The sequence below is a fragment of the Acipenser ruthenus genome, chromosome 6 (assembly GCF_902713425.1).
Source record: "Acipenser ruthenus chromosome 6, fAciRut3.2 maternal haplotype, whole genome shotgun sequence".
NCBI classification, from domain to species: domain Eukaryota; kingdom Metazoa; phylum Chordata; class Actinopteri; order Acipenseriformes; family Acipenseridae; genus Acipenser; species Acipenser ruthenus.
The window spans coordinates 42,136,215-42,156,429 of NC_081194.1; the positions used below are offsets into that span (position 1 = coordinate 42,136,215).

Sequence of the window (20,215 nt, forward strand, 5' to 3'; positions counted from 1 at the left end):
TCAGCCCACGGAGACCATTTCCTATTTTGCATCGAACCCGTGAGGGCGACCGATGCGACTTTGCTGGTTGGTGGTCGTCTTCTCTTTCAGGGAACCATGGCTACGGTAAGTAACCTAACGTTCCCTTTCAATTCGAGCATGCAACCTCAAGGACCCTCGTGCCTAATGAAGGCAGGGAAGGATCTACCACATTAAGGTGGTAGAACCTGGAGAAAGTATGTGGCATAGCCCAGCTAGCCACAGTACATATATTGGACAGCAAGGCCCCTCTGAAGAGGGCCCAAGATGTAGCCAACACTCTGGTAGAGTGCGGGCTACCTGCTCAGGTGTAGGTAAACCTTCGCCTGTGACAGCCATAGCTGTTTGTGAGCCACCACCAGGCTTGCCAGCGTGCCTGAAAGGAGGCGTAACTCGGAAGCCACAGGCTCAAGGAACAGGGCTACCCGTAGTATACCATCCATATAGGCGGGTCACCTGTGCCTCCGCTGCATAAGACTGCTTCAGGTGCGTCTCCGTAACCCTGCACTGCGGGTTTGGGCACGCAGGGTCCTTGGGTAAGCCCCCCACACACAGAGCCATGACCAAGGCTGCAATGGTGGAATCCACTAGGGGAAAACCCGCCAGGCCCAACTTCTCCCTGCCTTCCAAGGGAGCAAGCGGGGCCGCTAGTTTCAACACACTCGGTGCTGAGGCCGCATGATCCCAGGAGGAAATCACTTCCTCCATGAAATCCGGCAGTTCTGGGAAGGACGGGGAGCCATAGCCTGCCTCCGGAACACGGACCGACGTGGCTCAGCCGCTGTCGTCCAAGGGACCTGCAGAAAGGTTGCAGCGCATCCCATCAGTGCCCACATGGAGCTCGTAGCCTCCGAGGCAAACTCGGAGCTAGGCTGTGCCTCAGCAGAGAGCACAAGCTCCTCTCCTTCCTCCATCTCAATGGAGAAAGAGTCCTCGTCCATCGTCCTGGGGCATGATCGCCCCTGCAGGAAGTGCACGCATGGAACCACGGCATGCCTGCCGTCACTTCGCAATATCGCTGGGGTATTTAAACCCTAGGCACTGCACACCGTCCTGCACAGAGTGCAAGGCATGGGAGTGCTTAAGCACCGAGTGCATCGAGGTACCGAAGCACCGAGGGCACCGCGTGCACTGGGCTATGCATGCACTGAGGCACTGAAGTACCAACCCAAATCACCATCCACCGAATGCATTGGGCACCATGCACACCGTGGGCACCGAGCACTGCGGGCGCAATGCACACCATGTGCACCGAGCCCTGTGGGCACCGAGTGTACTGAGTACCGAGGGTGCTATGCGCACTGAGCTAATAAGCACCATGCGTACCGAGCACCGTGCGCACCGAGTGCACCAGGCACTGTGTGCACCGAGCACCAAGCGCACCGAGGCACTGAGGTACCATGCGCACCAAACACCGTGCGCACTGAAGTACCAAGGGCTGAGCGTGCACTGAGGTACCAAAGCACCAGGGGGCAGCTAATGCAACAGTGCCTACCCTAACCGCGTGTAGTCACACACTTCGTCAGCGTGCAACATACACCAGGGGAGACGCACAGGCTGAAGAAAGCCGCGGCGTGCGAGTGAAGAAGAAAAAGGGTAGAACAGACTTTGAAGGCCCAACGCACCGAGGTGTACGGGCCGAGGCAGCCGGCGAGGTCTACTCAACGGCAGGGCAGGTAGAAACACATCCCCAGTGGAGGAAGTACACGGCTGACTGGCTGTTTTTTTTTTCTTTTTTTTAACTGCAACGCAGCAAAAATTCACAGGGCAAACACAGGCAAAGCGGGGTAGTGCAACAGGGTCAACACACTGGACACACAACAACAACACACACAAATAATATTTATTTTTAATTTTATTTCGCACAAGCTGCACGAACAGCAACCAGTGGAGTCACTCTTGGCAGAGGAACGGTGTTCTCCCTGAGAATGTAGCCTGAAAACTCACTCACATACGACAGAGAGTCATAGTACAGACAGCTTGCGACGCAAGCGAAGCAGGCTGTGAAAGAAGAAGCAAGAAAGAAACAAAAATAGAGCTGCTGATTCCACGAAAGTGGCAAAGTCAGCTCTCAGGACGAATACAATAGTTAAATTAGATACAAAATAATATGTAACATACAAGCCATTACACTACTCACTAGTAGTCCTGAATTTTAATTCGTACTGTACATTGTTGAATTGTGTCACCCTTTGGAAATGCGTTGTTAAGAAACCCAATTACTTCTCAGTCTTAACCCTTTCCTGCTCACATTTATTTCTAAATCTCAGAAAATTAAGTCATTCATACAATGACATATAAATACAATAAATATTAGAAATCTGAAAAAAAAATTGCAACTGCATATTTTATTTTCAGTTACAACATGAGTCCATTTGGGATCATTGGGCAACACTGAAGTGAAAATATGTGTCATTCTTTTTGTAATTTTATAACATGTTGTAAATAATTTAAATACATGTGAAGTATCTGAATACTCTAAAAACATAGTAATGCTTAGTCAACATTTCACTTTGTTATTGTAAAAGTGCCATGGAGCATTCCACTTGACCATAGGACAATTCCACCTGACACTGAATTGAGATTGTAGTTGAGCACTCCTGTCGCTGGTCCGAATTAAACTGTGCCTTTCTCTTCCTCTGTGTTCACACAGAAATGTCCACTTCAGCAGGTCCTCCAGTAAAAACTGGTTCTTGCCTGTCCATGGATGGTAGGCGTCATGAGAGCGGGGAGAGCTGGCATGACGGTTGCAGAGAGTGTTACTGCCACAATGGCCGGGAGATGTGTGCCCTCATCACTTGCCCAGTTCCTGCCTGTGACAACCCCACCATCTGGCCTGGGCAGTGCTGCCCATCTTGTCCAGGTAAGGAGATATCCAATATCCATTTTTAAACAAGTGCAACCAACTGATTTTCATGTTGACAGTGGTGGATAGTGGTGACCTTGAACGACACTTGGAATCAATCAGCGGAAGGAAGGCCACAATTTAAGTGATCTGTATTAAATTTTTGCCTGCACTGCTTACCTCACATCTCTGCTTGTTTGAAAGTGTGCTTTGAGATTTGTAATGTATATGATGTAGACAGGACCTTGCTTTAATAGTACTGTAACAGGATAGCGTCAGGAATGAGACTCAGACCAGAAAGCTGCAGTTTAAAGTGCTGGTGCGGACATTTATTAACAAACAAAAACACATGAACAAATAAACAGGCACAAGGGCCAAAATAAAAGGTTAAACAAAAACAATTTGGCTGAAAGGCTGTGCATTCTCCTTCACTGACCATTTATAAACACACAGCTCATAAGCTGACCAGCAGTCCTCTCAAACACCAGCCCCCAAACAAAGGATTTTCTCCTCCTTAAATACCATGTGGCTGGAGCCTTATTAACCATTAATCATTTAATTAAGGCTGCAGCCAAATTCTCACATGTTTTATGGCAGGGAGGATTTTAACCCCCTCCCTGCCAACACTATATTTCCAACACCCAGACACACTATTTACATGTAGGGTTTTCACCCTGCCACAGGTACCTTCTACAGCGCATCCTTACATCGTATGCGTTGATAGAGCTCTGGCTCATAGGGAAGAATGCCCCAAATCTTATAAACTGCAGCATCTTATTTTCCTTGGGAGGGGCCCCATCCAAATATTGACCATGTACAACTTTGCTTAGCTTCTGAAGTTTGATGGTATAAGAATCCAAAGTAATATGGCTATAAAATCAATTTCTGAAAGAATGTACTAGATTTTGTGTTGTTGTTGTTGTTGTTGTTGTTGTTGTAGATAAATGCTTGGGTTTACAATGCTAACATCATGTGAAGGCATATTTATTTTCTTGTTGGTCTGTCTTGTGCTTATTTATTTTCCTTTTGCCTTTTATTTAGTTGTTAACTCAGACAACAAACCACCTGAGATGAACAAGCATCCCTTTTACACAGCCGCTACAGCTGTTTGTGATTTTTCCTTTGATCTTGCCTTCCGTCCCTTCACTGCACTACCTGACTTTTCTGTGCACACTATCCATCATTGATCAGCTCAATCAGTAGTAAGCTAACTATTACATAAACCACTCAGTTCCTGCTATAAAATGATCCCTTTGATTCATCCTTCCTATGATATTAGATCAAACACCATTACAGTCCCTTGTAGTTTGAAAAACCAAACAGTTCATATTCTCCAAGCTATTTGGCAGCTAGGAACTGTATGTTAGGCAAAAGATAAATTCACTGCACTAAAGATTTGTTGTAATAAGAATGTTGTTGAATTTAAGGGTTACAAATCAAAACTTGTGTGTGTGTATGTGTGAAATTGAAGAAAGGATCTATGAAAAAGACCTAGGAGTTTATGTTATAGACAGTGTCGACCCAGGGGACTTTTTTGACCTGAAAAAAGAAACAAGGACCAGGGGTCACAAATGGAGATTAGATAAAGGGGCATTCAGAACAGAAAATAGGAGGCACTTTTTTACATAGGGAATTGTGAGGGTATGGAACCAACTCCCCAGTAATGTTGTTGAAGTTGACACCCTGGGATCCTTCAAGAAACTGCTTGATGAGATTCTGGGATCAGTAAGCTACTAACAACCAAACGAGCATGATGGGCTGAATGGCCTCCTCTCGTTTGTAAACTTTCTTATGTTCTTATATGTGCATATATATTATTTATATATATATATATATATATATATATATATATATATATATATATACATACACTAACTTTTATAAAGACCCATTCAGATTTGCAAAGAAATTATTCACCAGGGAGAAGCTGGAGAGATATCTTGAGGAAATGCACAGAGATTAAAAAAGCAGGAACCTATGTCGATTCCTTCAGACATACCACCTATCAATCCACCAGAATACCAAATGGAGGACTGCGCACCTAAGTGGAAAGAAGTAGAGCAAGCTGTGAAAAAGGCAAGGGTGTCATCATCTCCAGGGCCTAATGGAGTTCTGTACAGAGTGTACAAGAGTACCCCTTGTGTTCTACAAATCCTGTGGAAATTGATGAAAGTAGCAAGGGAAACACAGGTTGTACCAAGAGCATGGCGCTGAGCAGGTGGAGTCTTTATACCCAAAGAAAAAGAAAAAGATTCTACGAGTATCGGTCAGTTTCGCCCTATTTCCCTATTAAACGTGGGAAGCAAGATTTTCTTCAGCATTGTTGTTCAGAGATTGTCAGCTTACCTATTGAAGACCTGGCATTCCAGGTTTCCCAGGATGCTTAGAGCACATCAGCAAATTCAAACAGCTAAAAAGGAGAGGAAGGAGCTCAATGTGACATTCCTAGATTTAGCTAATGCATACTGTTCATTACCACATTAACTTATTTGGGCAACATTTGATTTTTTCAGTGTATCGAGGACAATAACAAACTTAGTGAAAGCCAACTTTGGAGATTTGCAATTTTGTTTTTCAACTTCAGAATTCACCACTACATGGCAATGTCTAGAAATTGCAATAATGGCAGGATGTACCTTTCCTCCACTGGCTTTTACCATGGCAATGGAAGTAATTATTAGGGCGTCAAAATGGGTAGTGGGAGGAGAGTGCTTGGCTTCTGGAATGAGACTGCCACTAATTAGAGCATACATGGATGACTACAACAGTATCCTGCACTAATCGGTTATTAAGCAAACTAATCAACATCATTGATTGGGCACGAATGCAATTCAAGCCCTCTAAGTCAAGGAGCATCTCTATAATTAAAGGTAAAGTAGTGGATAAGAGGTCTGAGAAGCCTGTGAAAAGTCTTGGGAGATGGTATGATGTGGACCTAAAGGACACAGCTCGTGTGGGAGAAGTGAGACAACAAGCAGTGCAAGGGTTGAAGAGCATAGACAGCAGCGCTTTACCAGGCAAACTTAAACTCTGGTGCTTTCAGTTTGGTCTATTGCCAAAACTTCTGTGGCCACTCACTGTGTATGAGGTTTTCTTGACAACAGTATAGAAGCTGGAAGCATTAATCAGTTTATACGTCAGGAAATCGTTAGGAGTTCCACGCTGCCGCAGCAGAGTGGGACTGTATGGTAAAGGCATACTGTAGCTGCCAGTCCCAGCTCTAACCAAGGAATTTAAGTGCGCCAAGGTTCAATTGGAAATTACATTAGTAGAGTCACACGACAAGTGTGTGAGGGAGGCAGCACCTGTGTTGAAAACTGGAAGAAAGTGGGCGGCAAAGGAAGCGGTGCAAAGGCTGCCCTTCGTATCAGTGATATCATGGGACAAGTACAGTGTGGAAGAGGAGGCCTTGGTCTCAGTTCAGCTCCTCCTACGTGGCACAAAGCAGCCCCAGCTCAACGGAGGAAGCAGGTAGTGCAAAAGTAGGAGAGGATGAGGTGCGTAAAGGCAGTTTTCCAGGCCAAGCAGGGAGAATGGACGAGATGGGAGAGTGTGGAACAACGCAAGATCGGGTGGCGAGGTCTATGGACAATGGAAAAGAGCAGGATCAACAGTACGAAGATCACTCTTGAAATCAGGACTTAAAGGATGTGTTGCAATAAGAATACCTCTGTTAAGAAAGGGGAACAAGACTAAAAGGCTAGAATAAGCACAATAACACAGAAATGACTATGACAATGAACAATTGTCAAAGGTGCTTTGAACTGTTAATGGGTGGACAACGACACCTGTGCCTTCTGCCAGTTCTGTTGCTTCCTTAAGGATATTATTGTCAAGTATTGCTCATGTTTGTTAGACAGCTTTTTGGGTCTTCCAGTGCTGCATTTGTCAATTAAAGATGATGTTTCTCTGTACTTGTTGATTATGCTTCGGATACCTTGAAAATCAAGTGATGCAAGCTATTTCACTCAATGTTTTTCCTTCTTTATGCAAGTCTAGATTGTTATAATAGTAGAAAACACTAGTGGAGCCTTTGAGTAAATTGCTGATGCTCATAATTAGGCTTGCTACTATTCAATTAAATTTTTTTTGCCAAATCGGCGATTTAATATCAACATTTATTTTAGAAATTATTTAGCGTTTTTTTTTTTCGATCTTTATTTTTCAATTCAAGCAGAGAATAGGTGAAATCGACCTTTATGCTTTAATTTTTTTTTTTTTTAGTGAAACCCCTTTATCATAGTCAACATGCAAGAAAACCATGGTTACCAACATTCTAATTGAAATAACGTTTGGTCACAGCTGAGATATACATTTACAAATTGTAAATGCAGCATATAAAAGTGTATTACACAGACCTTTATAGCATACATTTACAAGTAAAAATAATATGCACAAAACAAAAAAAAATTGATAATTGAAAAGAACTAACTTGCACTTATTATTCAGAGTCTGAGCTCCCCCTCTCCTGCTTTAGCACAGCCGGACAGAGTCACAGGCAAGGCAGACAGGCCCGCTTCATCCTGCCACAGAGACTTCAGCCGTTGGCCATGGTATTGTGCACAATATTCATTAAGTGTTTTTCTCTTGCGCCCCATTTTCAAATCAAACTAGTAACTGTCACTGTATATACCTAAAGCAAATGCTTACGTACACCTCAACCCGCCAATTTCAAAGTAAGCGCTTTGAATGACAGGCGCTGTAGCTGGCAAATGAGAGCATTCTAGCACTGCTTCAGTCAACAAGATCTGTCAGAACAGGGTGAAACTACATTACTAACGGACCACTGAGATGACTGACAGCGATCCCCAGGCATTCAGAGCGGAATGGAGACGGGACAGACAGCAAGTATAAAAACTACACAAACTAGAGAGGATTTCTAAATTATTATTTTTGGTAAGAAAATAAAAAATAGCGAGTGGTTTTACCGATGTTTATCATATATACATTTATTGCAGTCGAATATTTTTGGGGAATTTGATGTTTAACGAGCTTTACCGATTTAATATCAAAAAGTAGCAAGCCTACTCATAATGCATCATTAGAGTAGAAAAATGCAACATGTCTAAGACTTTTGCACAAGAGTGTGTGTGTGTATATATATATATATATATATATATATATATATATATATATATATATATATATACATATATATATATATATATATATATATATATATATATATATATATATATATATATATAGTGCTTTAAATATGTCTCTGAAAAAGGCTTTTGGGGAAAAAAAATGTTCTAATTAGAGGTTTTTTGTTTTTTTCAAGCCAATTGAAGAAAACGAATTACCATTGCTGAGTTGGTACTTAGTAAAACCATATTGAAATGATCAGCTTTATTTATGCTTTATGTAAAATGTTACACGTATAAGAACATATTGGGCTAAGGAAATAAAATATCCTTAAAAAGGAAGAAAATAATGGTATTACAACAATAATTTTACAACGGTATGAAGTCCCTGTCTCTTTCTTCAATTTACGGTAGGATTACAATTTAGTTATGGTACCGCTAACCTTGTATCATCTTTTGAAAAGTCAGTATTTGTTTGGTTTGCCATAAGGGTAACAGCACTATAATTTGGATTTAATCAAAATTTGTTCTAGTTTTATACCATAATAATTGTTTTATTCTCTCAGAAAATGTGCCTTTTGCCTTTGTAATTTTAGCCATAACAGCTTAGATATGCAATTGTTTTATTTATACAGCAGCAAGCAAGTTTAAAGTGAGAAGGAAGCTTCCTTCCCTACAGATAAAAAAAATATTTTGGGGGAAGTGTACGAGGAGGATGATATGTAAAGGAAAAAAGTCTATGACAGAGACATGATAATCGTTTGGCCACCAGAAGGTCAACATTTAAGTTGAAATGGATAACCATGCAAACTAACACTGTTGTGTGTATTATGAATCACCATGCATTCTAATTAATTAGAATACTTCATATTCTAAATCTTGCCAGGCTGTGACCAGTCGTTGTTAAGCATCAGTTTACTTTAATCAGCACTGACTCACTGATTTAATAAACATGTTTGAAATTGAAATTTTTTTAATCCCTTTGGATTTGTCATTCCAAATGCTTTGTCATCTGCTAATTATTCTTTATTTATCATGTTGAAAATCTCCTATATTGTGGCAGAAATCATTTATATTATCTGAAAAGTAAACTTCCCTGTTTTTAAGTCTGCTATGTAAAGGTTGTATTAAAGAAATGTGGTCAGAAAAGGTTTCTTCAATCTATACAAAAGAAAAATAAAGTACAAAAGAGAAAGGCTGGTTTAAAAACTGATTCTAAAATTAGCATGTTTTTTTTTTTTTAAACTAATAGATTAAAATCTTCCCTCTTAACTTACTAACATTACCACTGGTCCCCCTTGTATTGTGATGAAAATCATTTGGTTCTTCACTTGTTTTTTCACATTATTTCAGAATAATCATGAATTATTTAAAAAATAGTTTGACCACTGGAGTGCATTTGAACTTCAGCACAAGAAGTGATTTGAGACCAGGAAGCAGCAGTATCTTCTCAGCTGTAGCACTTTATTGGAAATATCACAAATTAAAGTATAAAAATGGGGGAGGGGGGCAGTGATAATGTTGCTAGAGCTAAAAAGTGGAATTTAAAGCATCAGGTAAGAATAGTTTAGAACAAACCCAGTATATTTTGTTTCTCTTTCCTGCACGCAATGTATTCTTCCAATATCTTTTTTTTTAATTCTTGTGATTGTTTTAATATCCATTAAAGTTTTTGTTTGTTTGTTTTTTATAAATCTGCTGGTAAATGCAACAAAACTAATTTTATACAAAGTAGTAACCACAGAAAGGTTTTCAGCTGAATGTCAATTTCCTAACATTCCCTACTACTGTTGTTCAGTATACATAACAATAAGTCTGCTTGCTTTAATTTTCATGCTGCTCATTTATTATTATTATTATTATTATTATTATTATTATTATTATTATTAGATACAAAATACAATGACTGTAGTAATGACTTACCCACGCTCTTTAGGCTGCAGGAGCTGCTGCCAGTTCAATTCATCAAGCCCTGCTCTGTGCAGCTCAGTTTTCAAGCCCCTCGGTCCCCCGCCCAGATCTTAGTACCAGACCCTGTCCTGCAGTTGGGCATGGATATTCAGATCACTGCCGCTGCTAGAGTGCTGTGATTATTTTCTGAAATAAAAAAGTGAATTTGGACAGGAAAAAACAGCTAAATGCGCAAAACAAACAACATATCTAGTGCTAAACCCAGGGTGACTCATATTGTTTCACTGTGTAACTCTCTGTATAGAATTTAAAAATAAGTATGTAGTTCCAATCCCTGAGATGCTGTTGTACCAACTGGCATGCCCCTGGTTGATAGCCCTGAGTAAGCTCTGCCTAGTAAAAGCTAAAAGGACTGTAGCAAAAACTCACTCCATCTGTCCCTAATTGGCACCTAATGCAGCAATCTAAGCTTAGTGGTGCCACAAGGGTGAGGGTTATTGCAAGAGAGTATATTGTGTGTAGGCTAGGTAAGGGTGAGATGGAGCAGATGAAAAGAGTAATTGAACCACATGGCACACTCTAATGCATTCTTGAAGCTGCATTTGTACCCAATAATGAGAACAGTGGGAATGTCAACAGGCTAAATAATGAAAAAAGAAAGCCACACAACGTTTCAGCAAAAAGGGCTTTGTTCTATATTTAAATCACACTTCTTTTCTGTGTAATGTGGTCACTGTACCCCCTTGTGCCTCAATAAGTTGGTGTAATGCACACTAGACAAAGGGCTTCACAGGAGATTCAGTAGATGCTTGCAGTCTTGGGTTATTAATCATAGTCAGGTATTAGACGGTGATAAACAGACAATATGAGTAATGCAAATTAGAACAGTCTAGTTAAGGCTGTTGGTTACACACTCTACATGTATATGATAATAGATGTCTTGGTGTCCTTTACACAAGAATAATAAAAAGGGAGGGGTTGCAGAAGACACCATAAAGCACAATACTGCTGGCTTTTTTTATTATTCTTTTAATAATGGATGATACAGGCCTTCTAAAATCAATAGGGAGACTACTTTATATGCGTTGTTTGAAATTTCAAAGTACCTGCATTGAATTCAGATAACCAAATAAGAATGACAACTTTTGATGTGGTAGTGTAGCATAAGAAAGGCACTGGTCTTAATAGAGGGAGATCTTCACATTATCTCCATACTGAAAGGGTTGAATCTTAATGGTGAGCTAGTCTTTTTATGAAGCTTGTCACATGGATTTTCAAAAGGTCCTGACATGGTGAAATTGTAGGTTTTAGGAGAATGTCATTTTTATGTATGTTTTTTTAGTCAAAGCTGATGGTGTCCAATCTTTCACCACGACCACAGCCACTATGCTTAAATGATAATACACTTAAGGCTATTTGCCTGTACATTTTCTTTCTTTGCCAGTACGCTTCACATTGGGGGGAATATTTTCGAACCCCTGTTAATAAAGCTTTGGAAATAAAGACACTTTACTGAACAAACCCAAAAGTTTTAAGTTCAAATGCAAAAGCAAAGCAGATTTTACATTTATGAAAATTAGAAAAATTTAGAACATTTATTCAAAAATCAATTTTCAGAAGTTGAGGGCGGTTTGCAATTGTAAATGATATTTTACTGTTTTTTTTTTTTTAGACGACACCAGTTCTCGGACACCAGAGCTGAGCGACTCCTCTATCTGCCATGCTCCTGGGGGGGAGTATTTTGTGGAAGGCGAGACATGGAACATTGACACTTGCACTCAGTGCACCTGCCACAGTGGAAGAGTGCTGTGTGAAACCGAAGTCTGCCCGCCCCTCCTCTGCCAGAACCCTATCAGAACACAGGACTCCTGCTGCCCACAGTGCCCAGGTAAGAAACACGTTTGCAATACTTTAAGACACTGGAAATATAGCATATTTAAAAAAAAAACAGATTTAGTTAAAGTAATAGAAGACTGAAAGGTTCTACTATTATTATTATTTATTTCTTAGCAGACGCCCTTATCCAGGGTTGCTTACAATTGTTACAAGATATCACATTATTTTTACATACAATTACATTTTTTATTTTTTTACACATTATTTTTACATACATTTTCCCATTTATACAGTTGGGTTTTTACTGGAGCAATCTAGGTAAAGTACCTTGCTCAAGGGTACAGCAGCAGTGTCCCCCACCAGGGATTGAACGCACAACCTTCCGGTCAAGAGTCCAGAGCCCTAACCACTACTCCACACTGCTGCCCATGTTCTCAGTTTCTGGTTGTAATACTTATTTACAGTACAACATTTCTGGTGTTAAATTTGACACCTATCCCTCAGTTCTCTTAGTCATTTACCTTAGATAACCCCAGCTCACAACGTAGACCACGTGGGCGGGGTCTGGGTTTTGTTTCAGTGCTCTTAAACTGTGGTTTCTGAAAACCTCCAGGCCTAGTGAAAATGTAAACCACACAGCAGACATGATGGACCATGTTAGCTTTGTCAGGAGCAGTCAGAATGACCTCACAGACACATAACAGACACACACAAGGTTGATTTGCTGAAATTATGAGGTCTTCCATCTCAATAAAACCACCCCCTTCCTAAAAACATAACACGATATAACTCATAAAAATAAACACCAGGTAGATTTCAAATGTTTAAACTTAAAAAGATTAGCAAAGAAACTAATTCAACAAGTGCACTTCACAGACTGGAATACTCTTCTTGTTGGTTTCTCATTTTGTAATATGGAATTTGCCTCCTTTCAACAAAACTAATTAATGATTGGAGTAAATGCTTTGAAAATATAGCACAGTTTACTTTAGCAAGAAGGCTTTAATGTAGAAGGCTACAGCTTGAAAGAAAGTACTTTTTTACGTACAATTGAACAAAATGATATATATTAAAAAAAAAATGTAATGTCTGGTGCTACCATACATGCATTCATACCTGTCAACATGAGTGAGTTTAAAATCATTTGGTTCTTCACAATAAGCATGAATTATTTAAAAAAGAAATGTCTTATTGCAGTTTGACCACTGGAGTGCATTTGAACTTCAGCACAGGAAGTGATTTGAGACCAGGAAGCAGCAGTATCTTCTCGGCTGTAGCACTTTATTGGAAATATCACAAATTAAAGTATAAAATGGGGGAGGGGGGCAGTGATAATGTTGCTAGAGCTAAAAAGTGGAATTTAAAGCATCGGGTAAAAACAGTTTAGAACAAACCCAGTATATTTTGTTTCTCTTTCCTGCACGCAATGTATTCTTCCAATATCTTTTTTTTAATGCTTGTGATTTTTTAATATCTATATAAAGTTTTTTTTTTTGTTATAAATCTGCTGGTAAATGCAACAAAACTAATTTTATACAAAGTAGTAACCACAGAAAGCTGAATGTCAATTTCCAGACATTCCCTACCACTGCTTTAATTTTTTGTTCGCTGCTCATTTATTATTATTATTATTATTATTATTATTATTATTATTATTAGTATTATTATTATTATTATTATTTTGTGAACTGAAATCTTAGCAGCCTGAATTCAAGTGAATACCTACCTAAGACAAAGGCATATAACTATTCCACTGTATTTGGTAGAATGATAGACTGTGATACAATGCTCCTTTTAATTGCTTTTAAAAAGCATTTATTGCAGATCACAACAACTCTTTTTATTTTCTTTATATTGTCATCTAGTCAAAACGTGTTACATGTCCAAAAAGTATGATTTAAAAAATAGATCAGCTATTACCATTTTAACATATGGTGTACACATAATCAGAATGATTAAACAAATAATCCATACGATTGTTAATTTAAATTTGAATGGCTTAACATACAACCTAATACATTACTCTGCTATTAACTTGCTGAGCACGCTGATACAGTTTTGTACTTAAAAAGATATATATAAAATAGCAAAACCGGGACGATTAAAACTGACAATCTCAATTTTCCCCGAATGTCTGGTAACCCTAATGTAGTTCCCCAAGACATTTTTTGTTTTTTGCTCTACTTGTTTCCTCAATCGTGAAATGTTTACTTCCTAGTCAGGTTACCTTGCATAGATTGTTTCCTATGTGCAAAAGGGCCGAGTCCAGTAGTTGTTCACTTTGAGGTTTAGCAAGCGAAGCAGACTCAGACTGAGACCACATCTTTAGATGGACTCGGTGCGGTTCGTTTGTTCACACTTCACACCAAACGTACCAAACTGTATCCATATCGAGTGCGGACCAAACCCTCTAAATGGACCCAGTGTGAACACAGCCTTATTTAACCCCTCTGGAAATAAAATTCCAATCAACTATGAACATGGAAAGCATTGACGGAATTGGGAGAACAGAAAAGGCAAACGGTCCTCGGACAATCACTAATGGCATGCACTGTAAAAGTATCTCTAGATTTATTTAAATAGGCTATGTAATACAAGCTTTTTCTGAATTCATATTTATACATTGGGTGGGTGCGCATTCCTGTTATATATGTTATATAACCCTTCCTGTTATATAAAGTTTTAATCATTTTACCACTGTAGCTATATGAAGTACATTTTTTATAAATGATGTACTGGGCATCTTAATGTAGCATCTTTATATCATCATACCACTTTGTATTGTTTTACATGCGTAACCAATTTAACAAGCTAATCCATAAATAGATCATCCACAAATCCCTAAATTGTTTGGTCATTGTTTCAAACATTACCAAACGAATCTCTCACTGCAACATAAACAGAACCATTTATGTGACAGGCCGATCTAATATCCAGACCAAACATTTAAATCGGATTTGTTTGTGTGGCTTGCAAGATTCCTATAGGATATTCATATAAAGGAATATGTAGTGTTTTGGTGTATAACTCTTAATAATTATAATCATTGTAATAGGAAATAACATACACTGTTAAAAACAGATTATCTAATTAACACAGGAACACCCCAAATGCATTCACAAAGCGCTATTTAAAAAAAGCCAAATTAAAACACAAATTCAAAAACTCAGGCTGACCTTTGTGGGTTAGATTATTTGCTGAAGAAGGATATTAGCACTGCTATTAAGTCAGAAATGGTACTAACACCAACAAACAGTGTGAATCGGGCCCTAATGAGTCATCGAGGTGGCAGCCTAAATATTTAGTTTATGAGAAAACACTTCTGGTTTGTTATCCATAGAGGTTTTGAAAATTAACAAGAAAATGTAGTTTAGTCTGAAGCCAATTCCTGGCTACAGGATGAATTAATCTGATCCCACAGCCATATACTTGTTATCAGTGACATTATGTGTTTGTCCAAATACAAAGTGAAACTAAAGATCTTTTGACACTTAACATTCAAAGCAAACTTGTAGTAGGTTTACTAAAGCACCCCATGAAAAAAGATTCCACCAACCACAACTTATTTGATCATTTAACTTTATATTTCAGTGGCAGTAGCCGCCTAAGAAAAAAAAAGTTGGTAACCATGGAGATTCCCAGTCAGGCTGATTTATTAATTTAAACAATGTAACCAGAGTAGACCCCTTAAAGGGGTACCGTGGTTGGATGCAAGCATTTCAAAAAGCACGACTAATAGATAGCAGAAGTATTCCCTGTACAAAGCTTCCAAATGGACTGCAGAAGTACTTTGTAATCTAGAAAAGGAACTGTAGCAGGACAGCGTTGGTCAAGGCTGGTCTGTGGCAAGAAAGCAGACCCAGAGACAGAAGCTGCAGCACAAGGGCCAAAACAAAAAGGTATACACAAAATAGGTCACCTTAATTCAGGCTGGGCAATGGCTTTCGCTGAATTGGTTTTTCTTTCCTTCCTTCCTCCCTCCCCTGCCCTGCCCCCCTCCCTCCTCCCCACTGATAAAAAATACCACAAAACTTTCAGAGAACAATTTTCCTATTTATTTCAAACCTCTTGATTTCAGACGAGCCCTTCCTGCCCTTGTCACCTAGCAACGAGAGCATGCCAGGCTACTGCAAGAATGAGGAAGGGGACATCTTCCTGGCGGCCGAGTCATGGAAGCCCAACGTGTGCACCAGCTGTGTCTGCCAGGAAGGGGCAATAAGCTGCTTCTCAGAGTCCTGCCCTCCAGTGGCTTGTGCTCGGCCTGTTCTGAGGAAAGGCCAGTGCTGCCCCTATTGTCTCGGTAAGTCCTCTTTAGATATTAGGGTGAGCGGATGTTGCTGTCCACAGAGAAACACAAGCCTCACTAAGGGTGTAACGATTCATTGTGTATACCTTCACTTGATACAGCATATCATAATAGAGGTGTGCATAGCGATACAAATGATACACATTAAACAGCAGCTTGTAGTACATTACATGCTCCCATATCTCATTTAAGATTGTTAATAAATAATCTACCGTTAAATTGTTTCATCTTATTACATTTCATACAAAGTAGCCTATCAGGACCATAATATGTATATCACGCTCTTATACTTTTTTGTAAGGTCATCCACAGAAGAGAGTTCAGTTAAAAAAAAGTACTATACTTGAAAAACTGATAGATGATGGCAATATGTGAATGTCATAAAACTATAAAGAAGGAGCAACTATATTAATTCAGAAATGGGACAACAGTTTTTTTTATGCTGGTCTGTTTTTTTGTATGATGATAATAATAATACTACTACTACTAATAATAATAATAATAATAATAATAATGATACAAATTTCACATACATATATACATATATGAGAGAGACTGCATCCGACAGAGTTCAAACGAATTTTGACTGTCGAAGACTGCCAGAAGATTACCATTTTCCGATCTCAGGGAATGACCCGGGACATATGGGGTCAGCAGATTTTGAAGATAAGAAGGTCCAAGACCATATAGGTAATAAGAACAACTTTAAAATAATAATAATAATAATAATAATAATAATAATAACAACATCAGTAGTAAAACAAACGAATGAGACGGATGCAGTAATTGTATCGATTAAATATGCGATTAAAACCAAGATTAATTAAGATTATTTGTTTTAATCTCTTGACAGCCCTAATATATGTGTTAAGGGTGTAACCTGGTGGTCTGGCGAGTCTAGTTTTGCCCGGGCCAATCTAGTTTCGCCAAGGGCTTCTGGGCGAATCCCGTAGTTACCACTTTTTTTCAGCACTCGCCCGCGTCCAATCAGGCGAATCTAGATTGGCCCAGAACTTGAAAAACACGACTTCGCGAAACCTGTTTTTTCAACATTTTTCACTGAATTTCAGGGCTAGCCCTGTGCTGGGCGAATCTGGTTCACCCATGCAATTAATTTGGGCAAGTCTAGTTTCATCCAAAGCTTCAGCATTGATGCTGGGCCAATCTAGTTTTGCCTATGACAATTATTCGGGCAAGTCTAGTTTTGCATTTCTACACTCTCCCCTGCCAGTTTCCAAGTGCATGTCGAGGTTCCTGCCTCGCTTCCACTTCTGACAGCAATGTAGCGACTGTGTGCTGGGTTTCCAGCGGCGGTGCAGAAAAGGTAGGACACCAGGGCTGATTTTAATAGAGGTTAAAACCGTCTTTTTATTAGCTCTCTCCCAAAAAGTTAAGTGTCAAAATCTCGCTCCTCCATACGCGCAGGCAAACTCGCCACACACAGGTGGGTAAAACTATCAATAACTGAGTGGAGGAGCTACTAGAAAGTGATAAATCAATTACAAAGTGCTAGTCGACAATATATAAAAAAAGCATGCACTAATGACATCAAAGTGTACAATTATAAAAAAAACATACAAGTGACAAATACATACATGAAATATAACAGGGGCATTATTAACTCTGTTACAATCTTAACTATCTTTTAATGAAGAAGAAACAAAAGAAGATTTGAACATGAATAATTAACATATTATTTCTCTCTCTGTTGTGTGTGTGTGTGTGTGGCAATTTTGCCTGCACTTTACAAATAGTCAGTTTTATTGTTGCACTCTGTAATAGAATATACAGGCCACCTAGCTTTAAATATATTCTCAAAAAAGGAAGGAAATTTGCAAAAAACTTTGTTAATGCATCAGTTTGGGTTGATATTAAAATGACAAAAGTAGGGAAATGCGATGTTAGGGTTTTTAACCCTAACTGTGCATTCCCTCCCAACCCCTTACAGGCAGTGGAAGGGGTAAGGCAACACATGCAACAACAGACAGCCATCATCAGTTAAGACGAACAACATACAACTCTCTGCAGATAACACAAGAGACATCCATCCGCACTACATAAGGAACGATATTTACAGAACGCATGTGTGTGTTGTCTGCCAACACAGTCCCAAAACACTGGAAAATACAGAACATACTGGTATTACAGCACAACGAATACAGCCCAACTGTGACGGTGAGGCCATCCCTCCCATTAAACTATATTCTGTTGCTCATCCAGTATGACAGTGGATACCTCTTGGTTGATCCGTGTTGTTGGTGCTGCCCTCTCAAACTGACATGACACAGCACATTCCACTCGCCCATGTAAACACAGTTTCATAACAGTGTATCTCATACACTTCCATTTTTGCAGGTGACAATATCATTGTGTCATACATCTGTCACATGGGTGTCCTGTTCTTAAAGTGCTCCCATTCCCCCCATCCATGTTACTATAAATGCTAATGCCGGCCCATCACCCCTTCCTCCCTTGTAATCATCCGCAATTCCATACAACAGAAAGTTATGCTAGGACATAGATTCATATTACAGCACTATTGGTAATCCTACTGTCATGCACCTGTGTCTCATGATTTACCATACATATACACTTCCCCTCATTTTACCCTGCATGCAGTTCACTACCCTGCACCCAACAAACTGATGCACATCAAACATGTGGATGCCACACTAGACATTGATCATGGCGGTGGAATTCATAGCGGTACAGTGTGATGTTGGTGCCACTATTATGGATCTGTCTCCTACTAGACCTGCATAAGCAGTGCCCAGATATACACCACCCCCCAACACACTGGCATGGCAGTAGACCTCATCCACCTTGTGGATCATGATAATGGACATCTCTTGTGTTATCTGCAGAGAGTTGTATATTAACAGTTGATGGCTGTGTGTGGTTGCTTGTGTTGCCTTGCCCCTTCCACTGCTTATAAGAACATAAGAAAGCCATTTGGCCCATCTTGCTCGTTTGGTTGTCAGTAGCTTATTGATCCCAGAATCTCATCAAGCAGCTTCTTGAAGGATCCCAGGGTGTCAGCTTCAACAACATTACTGGGGAATTGATTCCAGACTCTCACAATTCTCTGTGTAAAAAAGTACCTCCTATTTTCTGTTCTGAATGCCCCTTTATCTAATCTCCATTTGTGATCCCTGGTCCTTGTTTTTTTTTCAGATTGAAAAAGTCCCTTGGGTCGACATTGTCAATAACTTTTAGAATTTTGAATGCTTGAATCAGATCACCGCGTAGCCTTCTTTGTTCGAGACAGAATAGATTCAATTATTTAAGCCTGTCTGCATATGACATGCCTGGTTGCTCTTCTTTGCACTCTAAGCACAACGTTAACTTTAAATCTGTTTAAATCTTTGTTTTTGCTACAGTTACGATTTAAATGGTTTCTTCCATTTTAGCCCTTTTCCATTTATAGTAATGTTTCAAAGACTTTAGGACCATAACAATATGAGTATTGCATTACTGTGCTGTATCCTTGTATTGTTCTTCAGATTGAGGGTGTAGATAGCACGTGTACACATTTATTAAAACCATTGAAAACACATTTTCAGAGTTACAGGCATTTCAGAATTAAGAACAACCTCCATATATATATATAATATATGGACCGGTGTAAGGTCATGCACATAACCAGAGTATGCACATAACAGGAGTGAGGGAATACAATGGGATAGAAGCACAATAGGTGTATATGTACGTGGACATGTATATATGACTCATTTTGATCAGATTCATAACTTTATTTTTCACTTTGATTTTATTACAAGTAACATAAAATACTGAACAAGTTCAGAAAAAATAAACCAACTTGAAATACGTTATACGCTCAATGCATACAACACTATTCTCTGGCAACGCACAGTATGAAATGTAAAGCAATGTAAAATAATGTATATAACAGCTGGCATAAACTAAGTTTTTGTAATACAATACAGTAAAACATAAAAGTTAACAGGTGTGTACAGTACCTTCCTATAGATCTTGTGACTACAATATAGTCTGCATAATACAGTTTAGATCCCTGCCATCATATTTGTTTACATCATCGAGTTGAATTTGTTTTAATTTCAGAAAGTCAGAAACTAGTGACAGTGACGTTTTAATCACCATTTTAGTGTTTGGAGCATCTTTCTTTTGTAGTATGTTTTGTAATTTATTTTCTGTTAAGTCACAGAGTTGCTGTTCAGCAGTTTTTTTCAC

At 39.2% G+C, this 20,215-nt stretch overlaps 1 protein-coding gene across 2 annotated transcripts in view; it reads left to right on the top strand.

Moving 5' to 3' along the window:
- The window catches only part of crim1 (cysteine rich transmembrane BMP regulator 1 (chordin-like)), a 285,572-nt gene that overhangs the window by 241,081 nt on the left and 24,276 nt on the right, over positions 1–20,215 (top strand). For both annotated transcript variants that reach the window (XM_059025390.1, XM_034017044.3), the window contains 3 exons: positions 2,672–2,881; positions 11,534–11,749; positions 15,776–15,997. In XM_059025390.1, coding sequence (XP_058881373.1) covers positions 2,672–2,881; positions 11,534–11,749; positions 15,776–15,997 — 648 coding nt within the window. The remainder of the gene's footprint in view (positions 1–2,671; positions 2,882–11,533; positions 11,750–15,775; positions 15,998–20,215) is intronic.